This window comes from Kogia breviceps, chromosome 11, assembly GCF_026419965.1.
Source record: "Kogia breviceps isolate mKogBre1 chromosome 11, mKogBre1 haplotype 1, whole genome shotgun sequence".
In the NCBI taxonomy this organism is placed as follows: Eukaryota; Metazoa; Chordata; class Mammalia; order Artiodactyla; family Physeteridae; genus Kogia; species Kogia breviceps.
Window position 1 is genome coordinate 74,055,008 of NC_081320.1, and position 20,981 is coordinate 74,075,988.

The 20,981-nt window shown below is 40.4% G+C and overlaps 1 protein-coding gene across 10 annotated transcripts in view; it reads left to right on the top strand.

Annotated features, from left to right (window-relative positions):
* EIF2AK2 (eukaryotic translation initiation factor 2 alpha kinase 2) overlaps positions 1–20,981 on the top strand; it is a 43,767-nt gene that overhangs the window by 1,231 nt on the left and 21,555 nt on the right. For 5 of the 10 annotated variants that reach the window (XR_010835582.1, XR_010835583.1, XM_067007800.1 and 2 more), the window contains exons 2-11: positions 6,140–6,273; positions 6,628–6,748; positions 8,424–8,572; positions 10,383–10,506; positions 10,866–10,942; positions 11,111–11,207; positions 13,075–13,109; positions 14,518–14,583; positions 16,109–16,231; positions 19,651–19,767. Coding sequence is in view for 7 of the 10 variants with exons in the window: in XM_067007800.1 (XP_066863901.1) it covers positions 6,155–6,273; positions 6,628–6,748; positions 8,424–8,572; positions 10,383–10,506; positions 10,866–10,942; positions 11,111–11,207; positions 13,075–13,109; positions 14,518–14,583; positions 16,109–16,231; positions 19,651–19,767 (1,028 nt within the window). In the remaining 3 variants the exon portion in view is untranslated. The remainder of the gene's footprint in view (positions 1–6,139; positions 6,274–6,627; positions 6,749–8,423; positions 8,573–10,382; positions 10,507–10,865; positions 10,943–11,110; positions 11,208–13,074; positions 13,110–14,517; positions 14,584–16,108; positions 16,232–19,650; positions 19,768–20,981) is intronic. The other 5 variants (XR_010835584.1, XM_059079299.2, XM_067007797.1 and 2 more) reach the window with 3 other exon arrangements.

A 20,981-nucleotide genomic window follows, 5' to 3' on the forward strand; every position in this document is an offset into this window, starting at 1 on the left:
AAATGCCTCGCCAGGTGGAAGCTAAAAGACAGACTCCCTGCTGTCACTTAGGAACTTAGAATCTTGGGCAGTTTATGCTCTTGTTCTTTTGTTTGCTTATTTGAACCTGAAGATCCTTAACACTGCATCTATAGTTTATTCATTCAGTTCATCAGATATTAGTTGAATGTACGTTGTTTGCCAAGCTTTGCACAGGCCCTTTGAGGGGGCTAGGTCCACAGGGGCTTACAGTCTGCCCTAAGGGTATCAAGGCACAGCCAAAGTAACTTCTGGGCATGAGTAAGATGGACACATAATATTTATTAGTGATTATGATGGAGATTTCCTTTAGGAAGATGGTAACATAGTATTAAAATAAGATTTATTAAAAACAGTTGAAAAGAAATGCCTGTTTCTTTTTTTCCAAACTTATAAGTACTTTTTCAAAAATGCCAATTTAACACCTTATTTGTTTACACATATATTTCACTTAATTCAGACTGGCTTGTCATTCTGAAGATCAGCAGTTACTTAAAGTTAAAAGTGTTGAGGATTTAGGGTATTTCTATAGGACTTCAGGTTAAATAATTGCTAAGGACTCTTCCGTAACTACTGTTCTGAGATCTATGACCTCCTCCAGTCGGATGTATGGTCTCGTAGTCGTGACTAAACTAAATGACACTTTGGTTCCTGAAAATAATGGTACAGCTACAGATCCTTATCTGAAACCCTTGGGCCAGGTATGTTGTGGTACTCAGAGATTATTGGATTTTAGAAGGGCAAGGCAGTATAAATCCTATCTATTTGTAATGTTCTCAGTAGTGTTTGGGGGCAACACTCTATCATAAAACATATTTCTGCAGTGAAATGTATAATCAACAACAGAATACCATTAAGACTCTAAATAGCTCATGTCAGTTCAGGTCTAGATGGGGGGCTACACAGCCACCAAAACCAAAACAAATGTAAACAAAGTAAACCTCAGTTTTCAGTGCTTTTGGATTTTGGAATTGTAGACCAGAAGCACTGTTTATTGAGGGCCAGTGGTGTGGGAGACCCTGCTGGATGCTTTTTGTCTGATTTACCCCTCACAATAACCTGTGAATCAGGTGTTTTCATTTCTGTTTTCGGGTCATGAATCAAAGGTTCAAAGAGGTGCCTCGCCCAGATCTATGTGGCTTTAAAGCATAGCCCTCTCCACAACACTAAGCAGTGATGTGAAGACAGCACCTTTGCTCAGATCTAAGCCCTTCCAGCCACCAGCATTGCTCACCCAAACCACTGTGGCAGCCCCGGCTTGGTCTCCTGACTTCTACTCCTGCTCCACTCATCTTTTCTACACCCACCCCTCATACTCTGTTCTTTACATAACATTAGAGTGATCATTAAAAACATAAATCCAGGGCTTCCCTGGTGGCGCAGTGGTTGAGAGTCCGCCTGACGATGCAGGGGACGCGGGTTCGTGCCCCGGTCCGGGAAGATCCCACATGCCGCGGAGCGGCTGGGCCCGTGAGCCGTGGCCGCTGAGCCTGCGCGTCCGGAGCCTGTGCCCCGCAACGAGAGAGGCCACAGCAGTGAGAGGCCCGCGTACCGCAAAAAAAACCAAAGTTAAAAACATAAATCCAACCACATCAGCCCTCTGCTGAGAACCCTCCAATAGCTTCCCACTGCAATTAGAATAACTTCCACAATCCTGACCTTGGCCTTCAAGGTCTATGTGCTGTGGCACCTGCCTACCTCTCAGACTCATTCCCCACCGTTTCTTCTCGTTCACTGTGCAGCAATCTCCTTGACCTTTTTGTCATCCCTCCAAAAACTGTGCTGGTGCCTGCCTCCAGGCTTCCTCTGCCTGAGATGCTCTTCCCCCATATCTAAGTATGGTGGACTTTCATCATCCAGGCTTGATTTAAATATTGCCTCCTAAGAGGGCTCTTCCCTGTCCACTGTATCAAAACCACCTCCCTCGTTTCTCTGCCCCCACCTATTAACGCCTTTCTATCTCATAGCCCTATTTCATTTCATTGTAGCACTTCCAGCCAACTGTTATCCCCTCCTGTTATTTGTTTCTAGACTTGGTCATCTTCTTTCTTTCTTCAGTGGACTGCAGGTAGGGGCTTGATTTGTCTTGTACACATCTGTATACCCAGTATCAGAACAGTGCCTGACACTTACTAAGCATTTACCGAATGAATGAAGAAAGGATGCAAAGAAAACAGCAGATGAAGAAAAGGGAGACTATGAGGAGGTTTAAAGTGGAGTACTTAATTTTCATGAATCATTCTGTCATTTACCTATATACTGTCCAAGTGTTTGTCATTTACCACTTGTCACAGGGTGTCAGTTATACAAAGATGAGTAAGACATAGAACTAGCTCCCCAGAGAGCTCACTAACTCAGTCACGACTATGATGGGAGCTGAGCAAGGTGGGTGGCAGGCCCGTGGAGGGGTACTAGCTGCTCTCTCAGCATCAAAGAAGGATGTATTGATCCTCACAGATGAGTGGGAATTTCCTGGTAGAGGATGCAGCTGTTGCGTTCCAAACATAGAGAAAAGAATGTGACAAGTCATGGAAGTAAGGGAGATCTGCAGATATTTGGGTATTCATTTGTTCACTATTAAGCACCTATTATAAGCCTGTCCCCTCTTATAGCTCATGGTCTCTTTTGGAAGACAGTCGGTTAAATTAGCAATTGTAATAAAGGAGACAAGGGCTATGATAGAGCATCAAACCAGGACCTCTTCTAGGGTGTCTGGGAAGTAACATTTGAGCTGAGATCTATAGGAAGCAGGAGTTAACCAGGCAAAGCAGCTTAACAGGTAGAGTCCTGAGCACTTCAGGAGGGAGCTTGTTGGACAGAAGCAGTTGGGAGCCAGGAAGGAGTCAGTGGGGGAGGCGTTCTTTTGAGAACTATCTCTGTGTAGGTGGAATTTAAAGCCACGAGCCTCAAGGGGATCATCAGGGAAGTGAGTGTAAGAGCAGAGAGGAGATCTGAGACCTGGACCCTGAGACACTACGATATTTAAAAGAAAGGATGATGAAGAGGAACAAGGAAAGGAGACAGAGAAGGAATATCTTGTGAGGAAGGAAAGAAACCAGGAGAGGGTGGTGTCTTGGGTGTCCAAGCAAAGGGGTAAGGAGGGAGAAAAGAATGAGCAGCCATGCCACATGCTGGTTATGTGTCAAGTAGACAGGGGATGAGAACTGACTACTGACTACTACTTTTAGAGATGGAGAAGCCATCGGTAACCTTGACAAGAACAATTTTGGTGGTTTGTGGGGGCTGCATGATTGAATTGATGTTTTAAAAAGATTATGATGTGACCCTTTTAAAAATGGAAAATAACAGCTGTTGGTGAGGATGTGGAGAAACTGGAACCCTTGAGCACTGCTGGTGGAAATACAAAATGGTGCAGCCACTGTGGAAAATAATTTGGCAAGTCCTCATAAAGTTAAACCTAGAATTACCATCTGATTCAGCAATTGCACTTCTAGGTATATACTCAAAAGATTTGAAAGTAGGGATTTGAACAGATATTTGTACAACAATGTTCATATCAGTATTACACACACTAGCCAAAAGGTTGAAATAACTCAAGTGTTCATCAACAGATGACTGGAGAAACAAAATGTGGGATATTCATACAGTGGAATATTATTCAGCCTTAAAAAGGAAGGAAATTCTGATACGTGCTACAACATGAATGAACCTTGAAGACATTAGCTAAATGAAATAACCAGACACAAAAGGACAAATATTGTATGATGCCACTTATATGAGGTACCTAGAATAGGCAAATTCATAGGCATAGAAAATAGAATGGTGGTTACCAGGGGCTGAGGGGGAAGGGAAATGTTTATTGTGGAATGGGTATAGACTTTCTGTTTGGGGAGATGTAAAGAGTTTTGGAGATGAATGGCGATGGTGGCTTTACAGCATTGTGAAAATGCTTTTTGCCCATGAATTGTACACTTAAAAATGGTAAAAAGGGTAAACTCCATGTTATGTATATTTTACAACAATGAAAATAAAAGGATCATGATGGCTGCAGTGTAGAGAAGGAATTGCAGCGGCTGGGAGGGATTGGGTCTGACGTTCTTGTAGCAGTCCAGGAGTGGGATGGTGGCTATAGACGTCACCAAGAAGCAGAAGGATTTGGAGGACAGGACTTGGGTGTAGATCAGAAGATAGGGAAAGGACATGTCAAGCATGCCTCCCAGGTTCACGGCTTTCAGACATGGATGCACAGTGGAGTCATTTTCTGAGAAAGGAAACTCCAAACCAGCTTGAGGGAAGATTAAAAATGCAACTTTGGATCTTTTGAGTTTAAAAGTCATTCAGGCTGTCCCAGTGGAGAGGTTGGATAGAGAGATCTGAAACTCAGAAAGAGGTTCATAAATTATGTGTAAACTTTAGAGTTAATGACAAATAGATGATCTTTGAAATCATGGTCATGAGAGAAATTACCTTGAGGAGAAAGTATAGAGTGAAGAGAATAGCGTCTTTGGACCAAGCCTTGGGGGAACTCCAGCATTTAAAGGCTGTGAAGATTAAGGAGTGTTAGAAAGAGTGACCACGGAAGAAGGAAAATCAAAAGAGCTTTCTAATAAGAAACGAGAGGTCAACAGGGTCCGCTTTCTGCCTATGGATTTACCTATTCTGGATGTTCCACATAAATGGAATCATACACTATGCGACCTTCTATGTCTGACTTCTTTCATTTCGCATGTTTTTGACATGTAGCTCTGTTGTAGCATGTTTCAATACTTTATTCTTTTTATGGCTGAATAAGATCCCATGTGTGGATATAGAGCACTTTGTTTACCCTTCATCAGTTGATAGATATTTGATTTGTTTCCACTTCTGGGCTATTGTGAATAGTGCTGCTATGAATATTCCTGCATAAGTATTTCAAAACCTGTTTTTCAGTTCTTTGGGTATACACCAAAGGGGTGAAATTGATGGGTCATATGGTAATTCTAAGTTTAACTTTTTGAGGAACCACCAAATTCTTGTCCATAGAGGCTGCACTACTTTACATTCCCATCAGCAATGTATGAGGTTTCCATTTCTCTATAACCTCACCAACACATTTATTTTCTGTATTATTATTATTATTATTACCAGCCTAGTGGGTGTGAAGTAGTATCTAGTCGGGGTTTTGATTTGCATTTGTCTAATAAGTAATGATATTGAACATCTTTTCATGTGTTTGTTGGCCATTTGTATGTCTTCTTTGGAGAAATGTCTGTTCAAGTCCTTTGCCTATTTTTAATTTTTTAACTCTTTTTGTTGTTGAGTTGTAAAAGTTCTTTATGTATTCTGGATCCTAGGTCTTTATCAAATATATTATTTATAAAAATCCCTTTCTGTAGAATGTCTTTTCATTTTCTTCATAGTGTCCTCTGATATATAAACATTTTTAATTTTGATGAGGCCCAATTTATCTATGTATTCATTTGTTGCTGTGCTTTTGCTGTCATATATAAGATTCCATTGCCAAATCTAAGGTTGTGAAGATTCACCCTTATGTTTCCTTCTAAAGTTTTATAGCTTTGGCTCTTATATTTAGATTCTATATTCTTTAGATTTTGTTTGTAATTTAAATCATTGCTACTATCTTGGTCCAGTGAGAACCATAAACAGGGGCATAATTTGCCTGCCAAGTAAATTGTCCTAAAACGGACTTCTGACAATTTCAAAGGGGGGATTTTTGGGGATTTCATAGGAGAATCAATGTCCATACAGCTAAATCCTTCATGATTTCATAAACTTTATATATACTCTCAACCTTTATCTTCTCAGCATAAATAATTATAATTCTACTCCTGCAGGCTTTTAACTTCTCAAGCAGGTGGACAGACTTGCACTTGAAACTCAGTGGAAGCAGAAAGAAAAGTTACAGAGAAGGACCTCAAGCCTTTTTTTGGCCAGTTGAGTTTTGAAAGTAGAAAATCTTGGAGAAATTAGCTTGATTGTGTAGTCCTTGAGAGAGAAAGAAAGATTTTGTAATAAGTTTTCTCTGGGTTTATGTGGGACTGAGATGAGTTGTATAAAGGAGAGTCATCTTATCCTGTTTTGTCTCTTAAACTAGACTGGGATAATTAGATTAAATATGATCTGAGTGTATCACCTCTTCCAAACATCTCTTTTATTGTAGGTTACTGTAGGAAAAATGGCCAGTGGTCGTTCACCATGTTTCTATATAGATGAACTTAATAAGTACCAACAAAAGAACAGTGCAGTACTTAAGTATTGTGAACTGTCTAAGACAGGACCTCCACATAACTTAAGGTAAGTTGCTATAAAAAAAGGGTATATCCCTAGAAAATATAAACTGGGAGAATGGCAACTCTGGCACAATTTTGAAGTCAATTCTTTAGCTTGAGAGCAAAGTTGCCAGAGAGTACTGTCTTCTTGATGTAAAGTGGTAACTTCAGAGGACTCCAGAGAAAAAAGAGGGTTTAAGCCTTTCCATGCTTCAAGATGATATGCTATTTTGCTGTTTGGGGGTGACTGCTTGAATTCTATGTGGAACATAGGTTAAAATTTTCAAAGGTAGTCATAGGAAGCAGTGGTGATCAGAACACTTGTTGTTAGATAATGCATGAATTTTATAATATTTTGTGAATTTTTCTTTGTAATTAGGTTTACCTATCAAGTTATAATAGATGGCAAAGAATTTCCAAAGGCTGAAGGTAGATCAAAGAAAGAAGCCAAAAATGCTGCAGCCAAATTAGCTTTTGAAATAATTAGTAAAGAACAGAAGGTGAGTAATTACCTTTTTTTTCCTAGTGAAAGGGAACTCAGAAATATCTATGGTATTTTTCTCTGTGAGAAAATACTCACATGCAGAATAAAGCAATATACAACTTCTTTTGCTTTCAAAGTTTAGTTCAGTCTTTTTCTTGGCCCCATTTCTGTAGAACCCTGAATGAGAGGTACACCTAGGGAAGAGTGGGCAAAAAGGGACAATACTATTTAGAATGCCAGTAGCAGTGACATACTCTAAGGAAACAGTGAGAAATGATCTACCAGGTTCTGGAAGGAGCTCCTCCACCTAATTGAGGGAATGCAGCAAAAAAGGACAGAGATAGAAGTGACCATGAGGAGAATGATCTATATGGAGGGCAGATGATGAAGAACCAACATATGTATAATTGGTATCCCTGAAGATGAGAACAGAGTAACTAGTACAGAAGAAGCTATCTGAAGAGACTTCAGTAGAAAACATTTCTGAAATAAAGAAAGACCTGGCTGCAGATTAAAACAACGCAGCAACTAAACAGATACAGAAAAATATAGAACCACCAAGAACAACATCAGCCCTTGTGAAAGTACTGAGCTCCAGGGATGAAGAAAGAAACCTACGAGCATCTAGGCAGAAAAAATTATATAAAATGGAAAAATGGAAAAAGAATATCATGCTGTTCACAGCACCATTAAAAACTAGGAGACATTGGAGCGGCAGCTCTAAAATGAGACAAGAAGTCATTTTACATGTGGGACAAAAGTGGATCATTCTCAGATGTTGAAAATCTTGAAAAATTTTAGTATTCAAGATATTTTCTTGAAAAATCTTACTTGAAGGGACTTCCCTGGAGGTCCAGTGGTTAAGACTCTGTGCTTCCACAGCAGGGGGCACAGGCTCAATCCCTGGTCTGAGAACTAACATCCCTCATGCCATGTGCTGCAGCCAAAAAGAAAAGAAAAAAAATTTCTTTTTTAATTAAAAAAAAATCTAACTTAAAGATGTCACCCTTCTAAGCAAAATTGAGAAAAATAAATCAGGCAAAACCCACAAACTCATAAATTGTTAAAGAGCCAGAAAACCAAGGCAAGAAGTTAGAAAAGGAAAAATAGAAGACCTTTCCCCACAAAAAAGCAGAGAGACAGTGGTAACAATAAGGGCAGAAATTAATGTGAAAAAAAACAAAGAAATAATAAAGAAGATAAGTAAAACCAAAAGTTCTTTGACAAAGTTAACAAAGTAGAAAAACTTTGGACAAGATTTTGTCAGATTAAGAATTTTAAAAGGGACAGATAACAATGGAAGGAGTAATGCTATTATGTTCATGTTTCCTATGAAGTTGTGATCCAGGATATAGCTTTACTTTGGCATTTGTTGTCTTGTTCTTTGAGATTTACAAAGGGCACAGGAAACCAGAAAATGTTATAGAGTTTTACTGGATAAACAAGAAAATTGACTATTTTGTTTTTCTTTATGAAACTATAAAAGGAAAATGGCTGATTTCTTTTCTCCTGTTAAAATTTATCCTTGTGGGTTTTTTCTGGCAGAGGAAGATACATACTTTTATTAAAGTATTATAGTAGGGAAATCCATAAAGTCGAAGTTGTCTTTCAAATTATTCATTTAGTAATTTTATTAGACAAAATAAATTTTGGTTATCATCTGTATTAAACAAAACATTTCTTTCTTTTAGGCCGCTAGTCCTTCATCACCGCAGACAGGAAATCCTTCAGAAGGACCACCCATTGAGAATTACATAGGCCGTGTTAATACGATTGCCCAGAAGAAAAACCTATCTGTAGTTTATGAAGAATGTGAATTGAGGGACAGTGGGCCCGAAAAGTGAGATCTCATGCCTTTCCTCCTGTTTCATTGTATCTAAGCAACAGAGCAGGCTTTTTTTCATGTCTAATCTTCTGGAAATATCTGTCCTTTTTGGTACATTCTGCAGAAAAGGTTTTATATGACTTACAAGCAATGGGACATCTTTGTAATTGAAATATTGAAATGCTTAATTGCTGAAGACTTGGGACCCATATCCCATAATTGATCAAATCTGAGGAATCCTTTATTTCTGAGGTATATCTGGATGGTTTAGTCTGCAGGAAACTTAAGAGAGGGTGGGGTGCCCCTGCTGCAGGGTTGTGAAAATTTTCCCATCCCTGAGGTCGCAGTGGCAGTCGCTGTGTGAAAACATCTCTGTCACACGTGTGCAATGACTCTCTTTCCACCCTTGTCAGAATAGAGCTGTTTGTCCAGGTGTTTGCCCTTCAGATTTGATTAAGTGGTGTCACTCTCTAAACAAATACCATGTATTAGAAGGAATGGGCTTTCACCCTGGACTGTGAAGAGACCAGGATTTGAGGGATATGATGAGGGGGACAGATGAGAGCATCAGAGATATTGAGAACGTCACCAGTGAGCTAAGACTTTGGACGTGAGGAAGAAGAATCGATTTGAACTGGGAAGAGCAGAAAGCAAAGGGCATGAGGGAGATTGTTTCTCAGCTACAACCAACCAGTTAAATGAGGGAGAAGGAAAAAATATCTAAATGGGAAATAGTCCAAACAACCACTTTAGGATACTGTCCTCCGAATTGACTCAGCTATGGATGTTTTACTTTTCACCCTGATGGATTTTAGGCCAGAACCAGGAAGAGAAAAATGTGATAGGATTCATTGGAGTGAAATATTCAAAAGTGAATTCTGTGAGTCAATCTCAATAAATTAAGAGGCTATTTTATTTTCCCGTAGCTCACCTGTTTGGTTTCTTTGAATTAAGGGCTTTAACATTCGATCGCTGAACGAGAGAATTCTATTTAGGGAGTTCTGGAGAAAAATATGAGCCCTAGAAATGATCCAGTCACTCAGCCCAGCTCCCTAACTTTCCCTTCAGAGCCTAGCGGGGAAGACTCACCCTGGTAGGGTGTGCTTCCCTCTGTGACAAATCATACTGGAATAATTGTGTAGCACAGCATGGTAACTCCATGATATACATTGCCATGTCCATTGCTTTGCCACCTTAAATATAGTTCTTACATACTTGTCCAAGGATCCTTGCCTAACCACAAGTATCCTTACAGCTCATAGAAGGAGGGGGTGACTTCAGCATGGGGCTTTTGCACTGTGAGGATTTTCTTAGGTTTTTGTGCACATGAGCAGGGGGCAGAACATGCTAAAGCTAGAGCTGAAGTTAGGGATGCTTTGCCCATCTTCTACAAAAACACTCTAACCTTATTATTTCTCCTGTAGAAGCCCCACTTCCTCTACTGGCTTTTTCTTTCCAGTTGAACATCTGTGAAAAATTCATTGGCTCTGTCTTCCTTCTCTGCCTCCATGTCTTTTGACTTTTAAGGAATTTTTAAAAATCACCACTTGGTACCTTAATGCCAGATCTTTCAATGAAGCAACAAAAAAGAGTTAGAAGTTGCCTGGAAAATGCAAGCTGAGTTGTTAACCAATCCTGGTCATTCTGGCAAACTGGTCAGCCATCTCATTGAAGGTTTAAATTAAAGAAGAAATGAACTATGAAGCCACCTATTAAATTAGTGTTCTATTAGGCCTTTGTTAATGTGTGGTTTTTTTTCTGAATCATGAGTTAGATTTACCTTTTTTTTGGTATTTGGGTTAATACTGTTTATCATTTCTCCTAGATTTCATTATAAATGCAAAGTTGGAAAGAATGAATATGGTATTGGTACAGGTTCCACTAAACAGGAGGCAAGACAATTGGCTGCTAAACTGGCTTATGAAAAGATACAGTCAGAAAATTTAATGGTATGTACTGCCTTTGGATTTAATTTTTATATTTTAAAATTCTCTCTGAAGTTGATTTGAGGTTAGATGATGTTTGGATGATGCCAAGACAGCCAATCACATAGCAAAAGGATTCCTCCATTCTGTGTCCCCAAAATGAGCCATGAACCATGGGACCATGAGACCCCAGAGGGATCACGGTTCTGTTGACAACTCAGGGTTGTTTTTTTAAATCCAGATCAAACATCCATAAAAAATGTATTAACCCCATAATTCTTTATGGCTGTGATTTTGTAAATGTGGGGAAATAAATGTGGTAGTTGGTTCCCAGAGACTGAGTCACTATGGAGAAGTAATTTAGTTGCACTTAAATCTTTCAGAAAACTGACCCATCCTCTGGTTGTTTCAATTCTGTGTGTGGTGATGTCCAAAGCAACTCTTCAGCGACAAGCGCATAGTAAGTGTGGAGAAACGGTTGCGTTATTTAACAGATTCAAATTTTGGCCCGAAAGAGAAAATTTTTATGAAACTGTTTAATGTTTAAGGAGAATTTAGAAAAAGCAATTACTGATCAACAAAAAATAGGCAAAATTCATAAACTAATAGTCGTCCCCTTTTCTTCTAGTGCTTCTGAATCACCATCTGAAAATTACTTCTCAACAAATGAAGCGGAAAGCAATGATAACAGTGACATATTAGACAAGTCTGTCGAATCTCCAGGGGTATAGTATTAATCTCTATGCTTCCTAGTTAATCTTATTTTCCTTTGTGTTTCCCCATTTATAAATGACCTCCAGTACCCAACCATAATTTTTCTATTTTTTTCTCATGTGTTCTTACTAAATCAAAATATTTGCAGCCTTTTCACTCTCTCCTTTCTTTATTAACTCCCATTCGCCACATGCAAAATTCTTCTATTCTTCACTCCCATCTTTCTCCCCCTACTCACCTTTGTATTTTCATATATTTTCTATGATCTGGCTTCAGTTCTTATATCAATTGGGTAGTACTTAAAAGTTTTATGAATAGAGTCCTGCTTCTGTTTTAAAAAACCTGAACTAAACTTAAAAATTAAACTTAAAATCAGATAGTTTTTGTGGTGATGATTAGTGTTTATCAAGGTTATCCTATTTATAAAGAACTACAAGCAAATCAATAAGAAAAAGACAAGCAACTCAGTAAAAAAATGTACAAAAGAGCTGAACAGATAGTTCAGAGAAGCAATACCCAAATGGGCAACAGACAAAGTATGAAAAGATGCTTTACTTCATAATAATCAGGAAAGGCTTCCCTGGTGGCACAGTGGTTGAGAGTCTGCCTGCCAATGCAGGGGACACGGGTTCGAGCCCTGGTCTGGGAAGATCCCACATGCCGTGGAGCAGCTGGGCCCGTGAGCCACAACTACTGAGCCTGCGCGTCTGGAGCCTGTGCTCTGTAACAGGAGAGGCCGCGATAGTGAGAGGCCTGCGCACCGCGATGAAGAGTGGCCCCCGCTCGCCACAACTAGAGAAAGCCCTCACACAGAAACGAAGATCCAACACAGCCAAAAATAAATAAATAAATATTTAAAAAATTAAAAAATAATCAGGAAAATGCAAATCAAAACAACAGTTAGATACCATTTAAAACCCATCCAATTGGCAATATTTGAGTCTGGCTATACTAAGTGTTAGCACAGCTCTGTTGCTGTTATAACTATTATATGCTGCTGGTGGATGTATAAATTGGTACAGCCCTCTAAGAGAGCAAATTGGCAACGTGTGGTAGACTTGAGGGTGTACCAGCTGTACCACCAAACAGTTCTGTTCCTAGATACATCTTCTAGAGAAACATGGGTATGTGTGCACATAGAATTATGTATAAGCATGTTCTTTGCAAAATTCTTTGTAATAGAAGATATTGGAAACAATATTGTCCATGAACAGGATGTCTGAATTTATCATAATGTATTCACTGTGCAAAACTGAGGCTGGCAGGTGACACGAGCTCAAGAAATCTTAGTCTGGTGTTTGCAGTCTGTGTCAACATATTAAAATTGGTAAAAAACCATAAAACCTAACAGAATGAAAATGAATATGAGTGAAGAAGAGCTATATGATATTAATTTTTGAGAGATATATCAAAGACTCCTTTTTTGGCTAAATGTTAAAATTAAATTATTAATTTGTCCTAAAAGTGAAAATATTTTAAACTAGATCCCTGGGCCGCACCTGTGTCTTTACTAGCACACTGAGTGATTGTGATGCACACCTTCTTGCTAAGATCTGCTGGCCAGAGGATCGCCTAGGAGGCCATATTCTATACCTGGAGAATCAGTGCTTCTGCAGTACATGTCCTACAATTTGTCTTTTTTGACCTTCCTGGCATATCTATCTGGTTGCTAAAATCGGTGAGAACTTTGATATAGCTAAGTGCAGTGAAAGCAGGGCTTAGTGAGAGCATACAAATTGATGAGGTTGTTAATCTAGGGACAAAGAAATGTGATCAAAGAACCATCTAGACATACAGGAGAAAGGATGGCAAGAAAAAGCAAGGTACTTAATTTAATCTTCTGAAACTATTGATATTCTCCATTTTCTTTTGTTATAGAACAGTTCCGGAAATAATCCCAGAAAGGTGAAGAGGTGAGTATCATTATGCATTGACCATGTTTTGAAATGTAGTTTTATTTCAGACTTAGTTTATTAGCCTTATTTATTAAGTCTTCAGTGTTTGTAGAGTATTATATGCCCTTATTTGAGTGGAGTTTCAGAGTAGAAAGCATAATAAATGCTCATTGAAATCTTGAAATCTATAAACAATACTTTTAAATACATAGAGAAATCTTTGAACATATGCACACACTACACTGTAGACATAAAGGCGTATGGGGCTATTGGTCGAGTAATTGGTTAAGGGCATTATGTTGGACGAGGCTGACAGAGGAAGTGGGTTTGGAGAGATGTTTTCACAAGCAGTGCATAATGGGAATTCCCTGGCAGTGCAGTGGTTAGGACTCTGTGCTTTCACTGCGGGAGCCTAGGTTCAATCCCTGGTGGGGGAACTAAGATCCCACAGCTGTGTGGCACGGCCAAGAACACACACACACACACGCACACACGCACACACACACACACAAAAGAGAAATGCATTATTTTTCAAATAAGCAGGTAGAGTAGAAATGGTAACATAACTTGGGGAAGAAAAAAAAAGACCAAATGTTATGTAAATTATGGTGACTTGGTTTCTCAAACTGAAAAGAAAAGCAAGGATGTCAGTATAGTCAGCAGTGAGAGCGAGATGGCAGCACGAACCATTATAAGGCACCAGTACATTCCAGACAGTAGGTGACGTTTGCAGAGAGATGATGCCTGTTGCGGGTATTTGAGTGAAGGTGGGAGAGGTCTGTGTGTGAGATGATCAGGCTGTCAGTCGTGGTTCTAGTGTCAGGGAGGAGGGAGGAGGGAGGAGGAGCATTTGTGAGACAGACTGTAAAGGAAGAGTAGACATGACTTGAGGGAACAGAGTTACAGAACTGGGTGAAGAAGATGCAGAGGAAAAAGGATACAAAGATTGTTTCTTGTGGGTGAGATGCTGACAAGAGTCAGGGCACTGATGGTGTTAAGGGAGTTGAAAACTTGACGGCTTAGGGGAGAGATAGCAATTTGTATTTGTTTAGTTTTAGGTGGTATTTGAACTTCCAGTTTTAGGAGGCTTACCACCAGCAAGGAATAAAGGTCAAAGGAAACACAACCAGGATGAGAGTTCAAAGAGATGTATTTCCTGAGGTTTTGAGTCTAGAGGGAGAAAAAGAGAGGCTAGCGCATGCTGACAATGAATGTGTTAAGGCCAAAAGAGGAACCAAGAAAGGAGCAAAAAATAGAGAACAGAGAGCCGTATTGTTTCTAAAGAAAAAGATTAGTATTTGCTACCTCATTATTCTAATAGTTGACTCAAAATATAAAAAGCCTAGTGCATGGCATGAAACCTACTAATATAAACAAGTTACATTTGATTTCAGTTTTGAGTTTACGGGCTTCTCTTAACTTTTAGATCTTTGGCACCTAGATTTGACTCTCCTGTGAAGAGGGAAGAAAACGAGTATACTGTGGACCCCAGGTAAGAGGGAAAACTGTGAAAAAGGATTCGTTTAAGGATGCATTTGCTCCTCTGACAAAAGATTCTTAAGGGACTGTTGAACATCAGGAAGGTTAAATTATATTTCTACCTGAACTGTTTAATTGTTTTAGCACAATCAGGCCCACAAAGGATCATTGTCTCTTGAAGGAACACAATTTAGATGAATTCAAATGGAATGTGGTAAGTGTAGATCTGTGTGATACTCAGGTGGATTTCTCTGACATCTATGGAAGGTTTTAATATTGAAAGCAAATATTTCTATAAACCAGTGATTTTTTTTTTTTCAACAAAAGTACTCCTGCAGGAATCAGAATAGATCCACTTGGATCTGTTTTCCATTTTCCAGCTCCGTAGCAGATTTCACTTTGAAAAGGGGTTGCTTTTGTGGTAGATCATGTGTTTGGGCTTAAATAAAGTATCTAAAACAAAGGAGGCCTATTTGCAACAGGGGGACATTGAATACGAGCTTAAAGAATAATAAAGAATCACCAAATATTTAATAAGTACCTAATATATACCTGGCACTGTGCTGGGCATTGGATTTATAGCAGGAACAAATAGAAACAGCTCCTGCCCTCCTGGAGTTTTGAGGGGATGATGATTACATGAAAAAGTCTGTAATTACAAACTGTGGTCAGAGGTCTGAAGGAAAAGCCGTGACATGGTTAGAAATGAAAGCAGAACCCTTGGATGTAGAGTGAGGGGTGAGGCAAGGCTTTCTCTGGGGTCACATTTGTGGGGAGGCCCTGAGCTTCTGCAAAAGAGCATGTGGGAAGGTGAAGGTGGGAAAGGCGATGTGAACGTCGGAGGAGCGGAGACAAGGCCGGGTGCTGGGAGGGCAGTGAGCAAGGGCCTGGGGCCACGAGACCAGCTGGAGAGGTGGCCAGCTACAAGGTGGCCCCTTGTAGCCCATGTAAGAGCTTTCTGGGCTTTGCTGAATGCAGGGGCGGGCTCTGGGAGGGTTTAGGCAATAAACAGACGTGATCAGACTTAGTATTTATCACACTGGTTGCTTTGTGGATCACGGATTGGAGCGGAGGGAGGAGAGGAAGTGGAGTGTCGAGTGAACAAAGTTCTGCGGGAGTCTGATGGAAGTTTGGACTGATGGGGAAAGGTGGGCAGACACCAGCAGATGTGTTTTAGAAGGAGAATTGATAGGGTTAATGATGGAATGTGGGGCATGAGGGAGAGGGGAAACCCAAGGAGTTGCCAACTTAGGCAGGCTCAGAGCATGTGCTCATTTCTCTTGTAACAGCTGGGTGGTAGCCAGGGAACACAGTGTGGCACTGTTTTCTAAAGTTTTATGCTTTAGAAAGTTTTATACTTTTATACTATCCTTTGCAATTCAAGAATTTCTGTGAAGTGGATCCTCCTTATTCAGAAGAGGAGAGTCCTGCTTATTAGCCAGTCCATCTCACCAGTGCTCTTAAGGGAAAGTGGGAGGGTGCAAGTGGGGAGCAGTGAACCCTGAACCTCAGAATAACAGTAACGTTCATCTTTCAAGGTTTATCAGAGATTTTACAGAAGTAACACCAATTGACTCAGGTGGATTTGGCCAAGTTTTCAAAGCCAAACACAGAATTGATGAGAAGACTTATGTTATTAAACGCGTTAAATATAATAATGAGTAAGTAGTAATATTTTATTTTTTTGAATGGGAAGGTGTTTTGAACCTGCAACTATTCATTTTTATGTATCTCTCTTCTGCACCAGCGTATTATTATTATTATTTTTTTAGTCCTTCTTAAAAATGTCATTCTACCATGAGGAGCTTGGCTTACTCTGAAATGATCTCACTTTACCATGGTTACTTCAATTAAAAAATGGATATACCACTGATCATCCTTTTGAGGCTGTCTTGATGAAAACTAAATTTATAAAATCATTTAGCTTAAGATGACCTTTGAGATTTTCTAGTTTCATCTCCTTATCTTACAGACGAGGGGACTGAGATCCAAAGATATGAACTGATTTGAGAAACCTAAAAGCTAGTGGGTGCTCATTGTCTATTATTGCATAATCCACCACTCCAAAATGTAGTGGCTTAAAAACACCTAGTTTGGGCTTCCCTGGTGGCGCAGTGGTTGGGAGTCCGCCTGCCGATGCAGGGGATACGGGTTCGTGCCCCGGTCCGGGAAGATCCCACGTGCCGCTGAGCGGCTGGGCCCATGGGCCATGGCCGCTGGGCCTGCGCGTCCGGAGCCTGTGCTCCGCGGCGGGAGAGGCCACAACAGTGAGGGGCCCACGTACCACAAAAAAAATAATAAAAATAAACTTATAAAAACACCTAGTTTTTACTATCTCTAGCGGTCCTATGAGTTGATTGTGCTCATCTGGGCCGTTCTTTATGCATTTGCGATCAGGAGTCATGTGAAAGCTCGACAAGGCTGGACATGGGAGTTGGCTCTCTCACATGGCTAGCAGTGATGCTGGCACTTGTTAACCAGAGCGCCTCCACGTGGCCCCTTTATGTGGTCTTGGCTTTTCACAACTTAGTTGTTGGGTTCTAAGAAGGACTGTCCCAGAGCAGCCCATCCCAGGAGGGAGCCGTCTTGGAAGTTCCACATTATATTGGTTAAACAAAGTCACTAAGAGCAGCTTGAGGGGAGGGCAGATAGACTACCTCTTAGTCTGAGGAGTGGATGGATGCAAGTATGCGGAGAGAAGGAATTCATGATGACCATATTGGACACTGTCTACCGTGGTAACAAGGTGGAGATTTAGAGCTCATCCTCTGCAATACCAATCTGCTGTGTCCCCACTGTATACCAGTGCGTCCTATGTTTGTCTTATGTATTATCTGTGCCCTTCCCAAGCCACACCCCACTCCAATTACTGGATAGCAGAACTCCTTCAGGAAGGAAAACACAGAGGAAGCAGGTCTTAAATCCCATGTTCACCAGTCTTGCTTGTTGTTTTCTGGCAGTTGTTACTATTTGTAACTTGGCCAGACTGATCCCTCAAGGACTAGAGAAGGAGATGGAAAAGGGATATGGGTGAAGGAAAATGACATGAGCAAAGGAGAAGCAGGCATGGTGTCCCAGGTGCTCTTCATCCAGTTAAACCAACCTACTTTCTGTCCCACGGACAATGCCTTGCAGTTGAAATACCTTCTTACCTACTCGGCATCAAAACAAGGCTTTTTCCTTCTTCATCGTTTTGCTTAACAGGAATGAAATACGGTTGTTCCTGCTCTCCCCTAACATCTTTTTTAATGGTAATACTTAATTATGATAAGGGTGCAGTATCTTGGACATTTCTAGTGGCTTCATAAATTGGTAAAACACAGTGAAAAATACACTTGGAGATATTCATCTAGAGCCATAAAAATGTTTATATGCTTTGACCCATGGATTGCCTATCTGGGAACCTATTCTAAGGATATTACCCAGATTATCGGAAAAGCTATTCAAATCACAATCACAATGTCATTTATAGCAGTGAGAAATTAGAGCAAACAAAATGTTCAGCAATGAAGAAATGATTAAGTATGTTTTGTCCTCTCCCCTGATCAATGGCTATTTTGCAGTCATTAAAAATGAGGGTTATATACTGTAAATATTATACATGAAATAGTATGATGCTGGAAGTTGCTTTAGAATAATCCAGGGGGAAGATGAGGAAGTAGGTAAGAGTATAAATGAAACAAGATTGGCCAGGAGTTAATAACTGTTTTATCTGATGAAACAGTGATGGCCAGGTAGAGGGTCATTCTACTATTTGCTCTACTTTTTTATACTTTTGAAATCTTACATTAAAAACTTTATACACGGTGGTTATACAGATTGTATAATAATCAGGAAAATTTTAAAGCTAATACATTATATGGAAAAAATAGGATAAAAATATACCCTATAGGGGCTTCCCTGGTGGCGCAGTGGTTGGGAGTCCGCCTGCCGATGCAGGGGACGTGCGTTCGTGCCCCGGTCCGGGAGATTCCCATGTGCCGCGGAGCGGCTGGGCCCGTGAGCCGTGGCCTCTGGGCCTGCGCGTCCGGAGCCTGTGCTCCGCAACGGGAGAGGCCCGCATACCGCAAAAAAATAAATAAATAAATAAACAAACCTATAATTACAAATATGTAAACATGTATATGAAGAAAGACTATAAGAAATAATCTAAAATAATAAATGATTATGTTAGAATTGTGTTGACATATGAGTAATTTTTTCTTTATTTTTATAAATTTTACATCATATAGAACTTTTCAAATTAAAAAAAGAAATTATAAAATGTTTCCTTATTTTCTTATCCTTGAAATCTCAAATTTATTTATTCCATTTGGCATAGAATTGTCATAGCTCTTGACTACACATCCCTGTAAAGCTTCTACATTGTGCAATGAAATTTTAGTCTCTGCATAGATCACCCCCTTTGTGTACTTTTGCCACACACTGAAAGTTCTGAATTAGGTTCTTCATGCTGCTTGTGCTACCTACCACTGCTGCCCAAATGGGGTTTGCTTATGAAATCCAAAGTGATTTTAACACAAGTCTAAATAAAACATAGGGGATGATTTTTTTTTTAGCTCCTCCCCAGAAAAAAAAAAAATTCCATCACTGGCAGTTCACAGACTACCACGTATGACTTTTTTTTTTTTTTTTTTGTGCTACGCGGGCCTCTCACTGTTGTGGCCTCTCCCATTGCGGAGCACAGGCTCCGTGGCCATGGCTCACGGGCCCAGCCGCTTCGCGGCATGTGGGATCTTCCCGGACCGGGGCACGAACCCACACGTCCCCTGCATCGGCAGGTGGATTCTCAACCACTGCACCACCAGGGAAGCCCGACTACATATGACTTTTAAACTGTGATGTTTGGAATAATTAAGTTACTGTTTTTTCCATTATGTTGAGAGTGAGAACAGCTGTGTTTTTTCTGTGTGTTCACTCTTTCCTTTTGAGCACTGCTGGCTTCCATTCCAAAACTCAGTGTGGGAACCATGATGACTGTTTAATAAGGGAGTATAGGTAGTTGTCTCCTGTTGCTCGAGGTGTTTTGTTGTTGTTATCAGGGATGGATACTGACATGTTCCCTGTTTCTTTTAACTAGGAAAGTAGAGCGTGAAGTGAAAGCTTTGGCAATGCTTGATCATGCAAATATTGTTCACTACCACAGTTGTTGGGATGGGCTTGATTACGATCCTGAGCACAGCGTAAATTACTCAAGGTAACTAAAAAGAAATTCCCATAGTCATAATGGAATAGAGGAAACAGTCATTTATTTTGTGTGGGCCACTGGGTAAGGCCATTAATTATTACATTTAATAATCACAGCCAGAAACACTGAGACACTGTTATGCCTCCATTCTACAAGTAAGGAGACAATCAATAGTCTTTTTCTTGCTCCAAACTTGCTTTAAAAAACCTTTTTTTTTTTTTTGGTACGCGGGCCTCTCACTGTTGTGGCCTCTCCCGTTGCGGAGCACAGGCTCCGGACGCGCAGGCTCAGCGGCCATGGCTCACGGGCCCAGCCGCTCCGCGGCATGTGGGATCTTCCCAGACCGGGGCACGAACCCGTGTCCCCTGCATCGGCAGGCGGATTCTCAACCACCGCGCCACCAGGGAAGCCCTAAAAAACCTTTTTTTAATTGTCTTCCGTGGTTTTTGAAATCTCAGGTTTAGCTTTCCTGACTCTGTTGTTTAAGGTACAGGCTTGCTCATGTGCCCTGACTTCAGTCCAGGCCATAAACACAGTTTTGTGAAGAAGGTTTGAACTTGCTGTAGATGCTGTATTTGGAGGCTCCCCTCCCTCCTACACTGCCAACCCTCTTCTGTCCCTCTCACCTGGTTGACAGGGTGCAGTCAAGGGGCCTCTTCTGAATGCAGTTATACCACTTATGGTCAGGTGGTGGGCAGTGAAAAGAATTCCAAGGCCCTGAGCTGTGATGGGGGCACCCTCCCTCCAAACCTTGCATTACTGATGTTTTGTCTCAGATAAGCCACTGCAAAGGGACAGAAGGGTTTTAAAGAGCTGGCGCCTCCCTTGGAAAGTCACCCAGTGTTTCTTGGAGACAGTCCTTTCAGTACAATCCTGAGGCCACTGTGGGCCTGTTCATTCACCGTCTCCATACCATGTAATTGAGAACTTTATCATCAGTTTCAGAAGTACCATCAGCATACAGACTTCTTCAGCTTTCAGGAAATTCCTGGCTACTTTTTTCTATTTTCTAGCCAACATATGCTCAATGAATTTAAATTGGTATTGAGGCCAACTTAGTTCAGAAAAATAACCAAAAACCAAACCAAAACAAAAATAACATGGTTAGCAAAATCAGTCCTTCCTGCTATACCTCATAGCAATTTGTTGGCACTCTTCTTAGAGTTCTTATCCATGTACTGTTGTTTTAGGTTTGTTTTTCCTTTATCTCTGTCCTATTAAAC